General features: G+C 36.2%; 1 protein-coding gene across 2 annotated transcripts in view; it reads left to right on the top strand.

Moving 5' to 3' along the window:
- Nucleotides 1-11,327, top strand: part of MTPN (myotrophin) — a 41,134-nt gene extending 29,807 nt beyond the window's left edge. For both annotated transcript variants that reach the window (XM_026868114.1, XM_026868113.1), the window contains one exon: nucleotides 8,095-11,327. In XM_026868114.1, coding sequence (XP_026723915.1) covers nucleotides 8,095-8,181 — 87 coding nt within the window. In that variant the 3' untranslated portion in view covers nucleotides 8,182-11,327. The remainder of the gene's footprint in view (nucleotides 1-8,094) is intronic.
- The last annotated feature ends 223 nt before the right edge of the window (nucleotides 11,328-11,550 follow it).

Below are 11,550 nucleotides of genomic sequence, written 5' to 3'. Positions count from 1 at the left end.
AGAGACAGGGTGTGGGGTGTGTGACCTAATTAGGCAGGCATTGCTACTGGATGCTTTATGACACACAGCCAGTGTGCAGTTTAAATCTGCCCAGCCAGATATTTGAGTTGTCCTCAGAAGTTTAATTTGTGGTGGTCTGCAGTAGTTCTAATCACATAGGAGTGAAGGAGTGCTTGTATGCAGTCTGTCTTGCCATACTGTCTCTTCTGTGGGCAAGATGATCATGTGACTGTCTACCAACATTAGGCTGCAGTGCCATGTTACAGGTAAGCTAATGCTTAGCTGCCTGCAGAGCAGGTGATTCTCTTCAGTCTTTTAATACTCTAACTTGTATATTCCTATTACTTCCTTGCAATAGGGCTGGCATTCACTCTGTTAATTTCTCCCTATTGCAAGTTAATTTCTGTAGTTAGTTTCTGATTGAGGCCTCCAAATTAAAGTTCTGTTGCAGATTTAGTTCCTTGTGTTTATGGAATTGGAGAAACACTGATGCCAAGTCAAGAGACAGAACTGAGGTATCTTCAGCTGCTGCCTTGAGAAATTTTTAGTGCTTTTGCAGTGTGACATACCAGTTCCAGAGGGTGGTCTCTTGGATTTGATGACAGTTTTTGTAGATGTACAATAGAACCCAGTTTCTCTGTTTTACTGCTCACCTAGTCTTTGTGTTGTTTCTTTGTAAATGACAGATAGTGTTTGCTCGTTGCCACATACTAATGCTTGCTCAGCTGTCTGTTGAGGCATTGTTTTTTTGTAGGAGATGGATGAGAATCAGATTAAATTTGAGAATGAGACATGGAACAGATGGGAAGGATGAAGCATCTTTAGCCCTGTAGTATCTGTTATATCTACACTTGCCTTATACTATTAGTTTCAAAAGCAGTCTTTCTCTTAATATACTTCATGCTTATTCTTTAACTATGGGGAAAATATTTTTGCAAGCTTATTTGTTGTCATCCTTCTGAAAGCCTGGTGTGATTTCATTAGTTTTCATAATGGGCCACAACAACCCCCAGCAGTGCTACAGGCTTGGGGAGGAGTTGCTGGAGAGCTGCCAGTCAGAGAGAAACCTGGGGGTATTGATTGACAGCCGGCTGAATATGAGCCAACAGTGTGCCCAGGTGGCCAAGAAGGCAAATAGTATCCTGGTTTGTGTTAGAAATAGCGTGGCCAGCAGGGACAGGGAAGGGATCTTGCCCCTGTACTTGGTGCTGGTGAGGCCGCACCTTAATTACTGTGTTCAGTTTTGGGCCCCTCACTACAAAAAGGACATTGAGTTACTTGAACCTGTCCAGAGAAGGGCAGCGGAGCTGGTGCAGGGTCTGGAACACATGTCCTGTGAGGAGCAGCTGAGGGAGCTGGGATTGTTTAGTCTGGAGAAGAGGAGGCTGAGGGGAGACCTCATCACCCTCTACAGCTACCTGAAAGGAAGCTGCAGAGAGCTGGGGATGAGCCTCTTTAGCCTAGTAGAAAGTGACAGGACAAGAGGGAATGGCCTCAAGTTGTGCCAGGGAAAGTTCAGACTAGATATTAGGAAGCATTTCTTTCCAGAATGGGTTGTTGGGCATTGGAATGTGCTGCCCAAGGAGGTGGTGGAGTCCCCATCCCTGGAGGTGTTCAAGAGCAGGGTCGATTGAGAGCTTAAGGATATGCTGTAGGTGGGAACTGTGCTAGTGAGCAGTTGGACTAGATGATCTCCAGGGTCCTTTCCAACCTAAATGATTCTGTGTGATTCTGTGATAAGCTAAAGCAACACCAGCTATTCTCATTTGGCGGTAGGTGCCTGGAATATTGTCATATCTGAAGGATTAATGCATTGTTATTACCTTCTTTAATAAGAGGAAAAAAATAGTGAAGGTTAAAGGTTATCTAGCCCTGTCATAATTTTTGCCACAGCTATATTCCTTTTGTTTCCTTTCAAGTCTGTATTCCTTAGCTGTACAGTATAGCATCTGTGGAAATATAGATTTGGCTAGAAGCTCATGTTGGAAGGCCTCTGTTTGGAAATGCCTGACCACTGGAAATAATGTTGTTTGGATGCATAGTTTAATTGCCTGGGAAATGTATTTGTAATTAAATACATGCATTTTCTAATTGCTTCTTGTTGCTTCATTTTAGCAGTGAAAATAAAAATACTAAAAACAGGCTGGGCAAAGTTCAAATACCAATTTTGGTTAATAACAATGATTTTTTTACCTTTGTATGGAAAGTAACATTCATCTTTAATTGTAAATGAGATGAGACTTTAAGATGAGAAGTGAAATAGATGCTTGAGAGGATCAGTAGCTGCATGCTCACTGAGAAGGGGTTTCACTGGTAGAAGGAAGAGGAGTCTACAATACTATGCCTGACAAAACAATGTGTACTGTGCTGCTACAGCTCTTGGGAAGTTTCAGGGAACTGGAACTGATAACATCTGCATAAATGTAGATTTCATAGACCTTATTTTCTGCCTCTTCCAATACATGTGTAAGAATGCATTAAATTCTATCTGGAGTCAGCCATGGCTCCAAATTATGACATAATTGCCATTTTCTAAACTACCTGGTGATTCTGTAGGATTTGTCTACATATTAAAACTGGAGCAATATGAAAACTGCAGGAGAGCTCCTTCCTTGTGTGTGTTATAACACTTTATTCTACCTTTACAAATTGCTGTCTCTGAAGGGATATGAAGACCTCTCTAAACCAAGTGATTTAGCTCCATAAATTTCTTCTCAAAATCCCTGCAAGCATTTAAAGTGTGATGTTCTGTGAAAGACGAGTAATCTCATAACATGTGGTTTGACCTTGGAAAGTACATTCATCAAAAATAGTGAATTAAGTACTGTGAAGAATCATTTGATGGAATTTCCTGGTGGGTTTTCTAAAAAGTATTTGAAATGTGATTTTTTAATACTCACTGGTGGTTGCCATTGAGTACTCCAGCAGTTTAAGCAGTAATTTTGCGGCTGCAGAAAGCAAACAGATTTCTAATGCTGCCTTTACTCTTTTGTAAATCCTTTGTTCAGTATTGAAGTTGTTATCAATGTTTTATGGTGTTTTTCTCAAGTTTTCACATGCTGTAACAGTTGCATGGATTTAACCCCCAATATTGTGTTTTTATTTTTTTATTCATGAAGCATAAAAATTGCTTATTTATGGTTTTATGATTAAGGTACTTTGAACTGTAGCTTCACTTATTACCATAATTTGTGTTGGTATTCAAATTTAGACATTTCTTCCAACATAAAAAAACCCCAGAAATAACAAACATAGTTATTTTGGTTTACAATGCCAGTTGTTTTATTTATGGAGAGTGGAATAGTTATATGACTTACCTTTCCTAATTACAGTGCATACATTGAATTTACTAAAAAACACCAAACATAATTTAAGGGTAGATACACTCTTCCAAACGTAAGGTATTTTCTCAAAAGGGCCTTTGTTACACACTTTCTTTTGAAGTTAGCATTTCAGTGCAGTTTCCGTTGCTCAGATGTTTTCATTTTGGAATCAGCAATGCTGAGTTTGATTTATTATAAGAACTTAGACGTGGTTTGAAAATATCAAAAGTTGAGATTACAAATTGTTTTCAAGAACTGCTGTTGTGCTTATCATAATGATCAGCCATAATCAATTACTGTTATGATTTTCACAGATTGGATTTGTTAAATGGTTTTCACCATAGCACAGCTGTCATCATCTGTGATTGGTTTAGTCCTGCCCAATATGGACTAAACCAAAATATTGATAATGTGGTTATTTAAACTTAAAAACAAAACCAAAGTTTTTGTTGGCAGGTTTAAAATGTTCAATGTTGGTCTGAAATTGTTAATTTGTTATAAAATTGTAAAACGTTAAGTGGGGAAAAAAAAAATATTTGAGGATTTATACTTGAAACTTTTCTATACATTATAAAATCATTTAGTTTCCATTTGGGCACAAAACATATGACTGCTACATGTATGCCTTATCAGCCTCTAGAAGGCTTAATTAACCTATTATTACCAGAAGATAATCTCATTAATTCTCAAAAATTGAAGGACACTGAGCAATGAAATACACAATGGGTGAAGATTATTTTTACTGCCCTCAACAAAGGGTAAGTGAATTTTCTGAAGTAGAATTAGTAAATCTTTGTGTTGTGGCTACCAGAAGTAGCGTAAACCCTCTAGGTCAGCATTGAGACATGCTTTTTTAATAAATAGGGGGTTTTTGTCAGACAAGAGATAAAAATACTATATCCTTAAAGCATATCTCCTGAAGAATTCATTTTGCCTATTCCTATGAAACTACCTTTTTAAAATAATCCTCCTTTTCTAAACTATCAAGCCTTGCAACAGTCTGTGTAACCTAGCAATAGTTTTTGGAATTCTTAGTGTATCTTCCAAGTTGATAAAAGTATGTGGAGTAGCATACTGCAGGCATCCCTAAAAGTAGACCTATGGAGGATTGCAGAGCAATACCTAAACTGCTCTATCAGCATCTCAGTTTCAGTTCAAAATGCTGCTTTGCTCTGACTTAATGTAATACATGAAAGTAATTATGTTTGGTCTAAAGAGCACTTCCTCCTTAAAGTTCAAAGGCAGGGCTTGTTGTCTTACTACTACATTAACAGTAGTTAATTGTTTTTATTAATGTTAAAATATTTTTCTAGGAATTTGAGATATATTCGAATAGACTCTGTAATTTTGAACAATAAAGTTGTTTGCAGCATGCTATGACCTGAAAGTGAAGCAGAAGTGCATATCTTTTGTCCATTTTTTCACTTTTGCCTTGTCAGTACTATTAATGCTAAATAACATAATATTGGAGCATATTATACTATTAGGGAGGAAATAAATTTTTAGTAGTTTTTGGCAAAATCAGAATTGAATTGTCTTCTAAAATACCAGGGTTTTATTTTGGTCATGTTATGTACCAACCTTCTACAAAACAAAATAGATAAAATAATGAGTATTGAAGCAATATCAGTTCCTATATTTCAGTTTGCTTTTAGTTTTTTTAGGGATAGTGGATTTAAGGGATACCTATTTGTAAAAGAGAAATATATATATAAAATTATTCTATGCTTTTCTCTAAGAATCTTTTTTTTTTGTAATGTAAAAAGATATTTTTTTTTAGTCTAGGAGAAACCAATATCATGTTACAATAGACAGACTTTTTTGAATGTTTTTAATGGAGGATGTGGTTTGTTTGCAAAAGATGTGACAAATCTCATCCATTTATTCATCTTTCAAAATATTTCTTCTTTTTGTAAAATATCTAGTGCAATTTGACCTCTTTCTACTAAAAATGTGTTATGAGAAGTCCTGTAGTGTTAGGCAATTTAACACCTTTTCCTTCTCCTGACAGTGGCAGAAGGGATGCCATTTGGGAAAAGTTGTGAGTATGACCACTTCTGCTCACTTACTTCCCTCATAGCTGGGGATTTTAGAGGTACACACATCTATCCCCTTTAAAAAGTGTTTATAGATTTGTTGTCCATGAATTCATCCATATCCTTTTTGAACAAGCTGACATCTGCCTCTAATTTCACCCAGCAACTTGTTCTGGAAGTTTGCTGTTTGCTATGTAATACAGTCTTCTACCAGCTTCATGAAGTGCCTCAATTCCAGCTTTGCAGGGTTTGGTGACAGCTCTGCATTGCCTTTACCTGCTGCCTTCCAGGTGTTTTTATTTTAACTGCAATTGTACCCTAGTAGTTATTGTGCTGCCTTTGGAGCATGTATAACATCTGTGCTTTGTCCAGTGACTTAAGAGGACAAATATTCTTGTTTGTTATTACCCTGCCAAAGAAAGAGTGTATATACGTTTCTGTGTGTATTTCAGGAAAAGAACATAACACAAACATAAAATGTTAATAGCTTTTTACTTTGGGGAATTAGAGAATACTGTGAAATCATTGTACTTTTATGAACTTTTCATTAAACTTGTTTCCAGGCAGTGTTGTACTTCTGAAAATTGAAGTCCTCTTGACCTGAACTTTATCATTTCCTTCTCCTATTGAATACAGGCAGGAATCTTTGTACCTAGCTAAGGGGCCTTTCTCTGAATTGATTAACACTGAGTTTATTAAACAATGTCCTTGAGTGAGTAGTCCTGACCCTCTTATCCTACATTAAAGCTGTTATAGAAACTCTGATCTTGTATGTCTGTAACTTTTCTGAAGTACATATGTGCATGAGAGTGGAAAGCAGTCCTATGTCTAAACTAGAAGTTCTCTTTTATACCCTAAATGCTCATACATTTGAGGAGAGTTTTATAAGTTAAAGTTCTGTAAACTCCTATTCAGGTTGAGTACTGGCAGGTCTACTGCATAGTTCCATTTTTCTTCAAGTCTAAATTCCTTTGGGTTTTCTGAGCTTAACATCAAAGAACAGCTTTGAAGCCTTTTTGAGTTCCTTGTGGATTCTAGTCTGAGAGTGCTGAAATAATCAGCACCTGCAAAAGAAGACACTACTATTTTCATGGTTGCCTTTCTTCTCCCAGCATAACTAAGATTGTAACTGTCAAGATACCTCTTGAATCTCTCAGGTTTTTTTAAAGGAAAAATAAATGTTTCACAAGGAATGGGCTTCAGTGTTTTCAACCTAAGTGTGCTTGCAACTAGTCACTTCTTGAACAGACTGATTCAGCTCACATTCATACTCAACAGAACAGTGGTACTGCAGCAATACTGTTTGGGCCAAGGATGTTAAATAGTGACAGGGGAGAGGTCAATGTTTTGATTGTTCCTGTCATTGGAGTGAATTCATTGCATATGCACAAAATGTATTGCCTGTATTTTGCTACCTGAAAAGTATTAGAGAAAATGAGCTGCCTGAAAGGAATTACTGCAGCTGTAAATAGCCATCTCTGAATTCTTTACTGGAGTTCTCAAGATAATTTTATTTTCCCGGGTTCTTTCCCTGATAGCCACAGGGGGAAAAAAAACCCTCCCTGCCCCACAGCTGACTGCCACTAAACAAAAGTCTGTGCAGCTCATGTCTTGCACTGAGGGTCTCTAGGGGCTTGAACAGCTCCAGCAGGGTCACTTTGGCCAGTGGACCACAAGATGGGCAGTGCTGCCTTAAAAACCGCTGTAAAACTATCTTTTTAGGGTGGCAGAATGAATATTGATAAGTAAAAAGAGTAGAAGCTTCAAAGAGGGCAATATTCTGTGTTGTGAGAAGTAGTACTGACAGCAAATCGCAGTAATATCGGATCCAGTCAATCAAATTATTAGAAACAGTTACAATAGGAAGTTTAGTGGACTGAGAGTTGTCTTGTGAAAACACATGGTATCATGTATGGAAGTTTAGTGGGGTTTTATGTGTATAAACTTTTATTGGTAAAGTAGTTCTGGTAATTAGTTCCATTATGTTCTTAGAAAACTATTAGGTGTCTTTAATAGTAACTGTGATTAATCTTATTAATTAATTCCTTCCTTGTAATTGAGAAGAGATTTATACTTATTCTGTGGAGAGTTTATACATAAAGACAAGCTTCTGCAGTACATGCTCTTGACAAAGTGTGTCTGTACCCACAGTATTTTTCCTGTCACTTGATTGAGCAAATACTCATATTTAAGTGAGACTTGCGTATCTTCTCAAGAATTTTTCTGGAATCTCGTTTTTAGAAAACATCTCTCTATCTCATAGTCCTATGTTCTCTTTTATCCCTTTATCCTATATACTATTTAGTCTGGCTTTTCCCTTTTTATGTATATGACTGCACAGTGCTTAGAACAAACATGACTAGTTGATCAGTCTTTGCTTCCCTTCTTTTACTCAACTTCCATAATTCTGGCACTAAGGCTGGGTTCGTGCTTACTATTATTCTGCAGTTTGTCTAATTGGTACATTTCTGTTTATCCTTTCTATCCACCTGTTACTTGTGACAAAAGTTAGTGACTTCTTTCCAGTTCCACAGTATAAAGTTTGAAACTTAAATTACCTGTGTGCTGAATAGTTTTGTACATAAATCTTGCCTGTTTTGTTTCTAAATGAAAACAATGCACTGCACTAAAAAACTGTATGTAATCAATATAGTTATCCAAGGTAAGTAACTGTAGTGACACACTTAATAAAGCCTGGCTTTATGAATTGACAGTCCTTCTCGATGTCTTTACAGGGTGCTGATAAGTCTGTGAAGGGCCCAGATGGACTAACTGCCTTTGAAGCCACTGACAACCAGGCAATCAAAACTCTTCTTCAGTGACGGATGGACTGATATCTTAAGTGTCTCTCCTGTGGCCTCACACTGCTGCCTGTCTGTCACTCTTTGCATCTTCCAGCTTCTTCAGCTAAATACTTCGGGGGGAGGGAAATTCTTTATGAATCAGACTAGTTAGGGGCTTGTATCAAAGATAATCTGTTTGGAGAGGGTTGAAAACTATTATGAACAGTGTCCCTCTAGTGGGACAATCTCTTTTCAGTGCACAATCTCTTCCCATTTCTACTGAAAATGGAAGAAGGAAGACAGACCATGATCTTGAATTTTTTGGCTTGTAAACCTCCTAGGTTAGTACTAAGATTTTTGTTGAAGGATTCCTTTAGATGGAAGTACTGTGCTATGTACCTGAAACTAATTGTGAAGGAGACAATAGTCCCATGCTATTAGTGTCTGCTGTAATCTGAAGTGTAGTAATGTAGGTGGCTGGGTTGCTTTTCTCTCTTCTCTCTGTGGGTAGCTTTCTTCTTCTGCCTAAAGCTTATGTTGCAGTTTTGAGGACTTTTGATACTAGTTATTGGAGCTGTTCTTTATATTGACTAATTGGATGTCACACTAGTGTTTTTCTGATTCTTGAGTAAATCAGGAAAGATCAGTTGAGACATGATACACTCCAGAATATCTGCCAAGGTACTTTTGGGTGCTTGAATTTGAGGTTTCTTTCCCATGTTTGTTCTAGTCCAGGACAGATGTTCTAAGCAACTGTTTTTGAGAGAGTTCAAAATGTCACTGTAGTTATTTCCAAAAGGATTGTAAGATGGAATTTCTTTACTCACCATGTCACCATAAAATGTATAGACATGTGCGAAAGCTACAGGCTGTTTGCTATGTAAGAATAATCTAGTCACATGTGGAAAACGAATGGTAATTATTTGGACATTCATATCAGGTGAATATTGTTGATAAACTTTTCTGGTAAACTTTTAAAGTGCACGTAAGCCTTCTAAGTTCAGGTGTTAGGAACAAGAAGATGTACAAGTAGAAGTCTTAACTTGCTCTAACTACTGGAGGAAAAAAACCCAAACCTTTTAAATTTTGCATATCTTTGAATCATTTTCATTGATCACAAAATGAACCTCTTAAATTTCATTAAAGCATGGGTCTTGTTTTGAAAGTTCCCAGTGCAACCATACCATACTAACCACTGAATTCTGGATAAGATTTACTATATCAGTAATTATGATAGCCTTGATTCATGGGAAGGTATTTAATGATGTTCTAGAGATTCCTGTCACATCTTAGGGTCCTCAGGAATGTCTGAGCTTCTGGCTTTCATCAAGAAAATTTTCATTAGGCTGCTGATTACGGAAAACTGGTTTTATAGCAGAAAAGTGTATACCACAAACTGTACATCTTCTTTTTTGGAATATAGATTTCAAACTTCCTGATAACATGAACAATACAGAAAACAAATGTATATAATGTCTCATGCTGAATTCTTAAACAAAAGTAGCCGATATTATTTTGATATCACTGAAATTAAGAGGATATGTAGAAGTAGGCTGGTGACTACCACTTGTATTTAATGGAGACCTAGTTTTACTTGAATCCTGTTGCATATTGTGATTGAATGTCTCAGCTATGAAAAGCCTTGTATTTAGACTGTAAAATGAGAGAAGAGAACTGATCTACATGTACACATCCCATAAGAAAAGCAATGAAGATAAGTCAACTCTGGCCATAAACTGTACAATGCAATTACTCTTTGCTTGTTGGAGCTGAGTGGCAAGGAAGAGCAGAAAGGTTGGAAATAAGTGATAAATCAATTGGTGAGCTGCTGATAAAAAAAAAAAGCGCATGTTTGGTGAACAGTGCTTTTAATGACTATTTAAAGAGAACTCTTTAATCTTTGATCAGTGCTGGATTGTCATGTCATTGTAATAGTGTGAACGCAGACTGTAGGTTTAACTCTTTATTCATCTATGAAAGTAGCCATCTTTGGCATAAATTTGCCTCCATATTATGCTATTAAATACTTAGCTGATAAAATACTAGTCTAGAAAACTGCAATCTGTTTTTATGTGGAAAACTTGATTATTCAAGTTTTGTGTTGATTAATGTCGAGTTGTCTGGCCATAGTCTTTTCTTTTTGTTGTTTTTCTCTCTATTCTTTCCTGCCCTTCCCTTCAACTCATTTAAGTGAGCATTATAGTAAAGAAACATCATCTTTGTACTAACTCTTCTGGTGATTCACTGAGGCTATTTTGCCTCCCTTTTTCTACAGTTATGTGGACACCTTTATTTTTTTCTTGCTTCACTTGAGGAAAAAACGTGCAAATGAACTTCAGTGAGACAAGTATTAATTTGGCTGTAATATATACCCAAGCTGCCTTTTGAGATAGTTAAAAGATGGCATTTAATGTTTGGCTCATAAAGAAATATTTTGATTTTTGCACTACATAAAAGGTGATTTGATCATTTTGCCCAGAGTTTAAAAAAAGTAATAATAAAAGCTTATGTTTTTGTAATTGTCTAAAAAGTGGGCTTATTCATTTGTTCCCTTGTTAGCTATATTGTGGGAAAAAATAATGGGTGGCTGCCTCTATCTTTGAGTATCTCCTAACTAGATGAAAACACCAAACTCTAAATTATTTTACATTCTATAAACAGAATTTAAATACTCTGTCAGACTGGAATCACATATACTTTGGAAATCTTTCTTAGGTTCTTAAACCTTTTCCTTTTAAATTTGTGCTGAGTAAGTTATAACCTTAAGTATATTTTGGATTTTGTATCCCCTGCTCCTTTTACTTAAGGGGGAGCAAATGGGAAAAGGAGTACAGTAGATAAATGGAATTTTATCCTTGAACATAACATTGAATTATTTGTAGAAGAGGCTGGTAAGAATGGAGTGTCCTAGGTCAAGCAATTGCAGTGTTGCATGCAAAATTTCAAAATGAACTTGTCTTAATTATATTTTGTAAATGGATAAACAATCATCTTTCTACGCAGTGACGGAAAAAATTAGTGCTTTGTGCATTTTGATATTTGACTTCTTTTCACCATTGTTAACTGTTTTGACACAGTTGGGTTCATTATTATCATGGTTCATAGAATCAGAATGCTAAATGATACTGTATTTTTAAGTTTGTGTTGCAAGAATGAATGGAATAAACTTGAATTGTGCGATATAAGAATGTAGAGTTTTAATTCCCTTTCTGCTCCTGTGTTTTATTAATATCTGGCTACAACTTTTATTTGCCTGGAAGGCATCTAAGCTCCAATTCATATGTACAGTGATTAAAATGCTCGGGTACTTAAGACTTAAATGTAGAATGGAAGCTGCTTTGAGAACTAAATATATGAAGTTGTTTGATTTTTAAATTATGTCAATTTTAAAAAGGTTTTTATTCATTC

The sequence above is a fragment of the Athene cunicularia genome, assembly GCF_003259725.1.
Source record: "Athene cunicularia isolate RWA chromosome 1 unlocalized genomic scaffold, athCun1 chr1_part2, whole genome shotgun sequence".
NCBI classification, from domain to species: domain Eukaryota; kingdom Metazoa; phylum Chordata; class Aves; order Strigiformes; family Strigidae; genus Athene; species Athene cunicularia.
The sequence above is the reverse complement of the archived record's forward strand: the minus strand, read 5'-3'. Positions and strand labels throughout refer to the sequence as shown.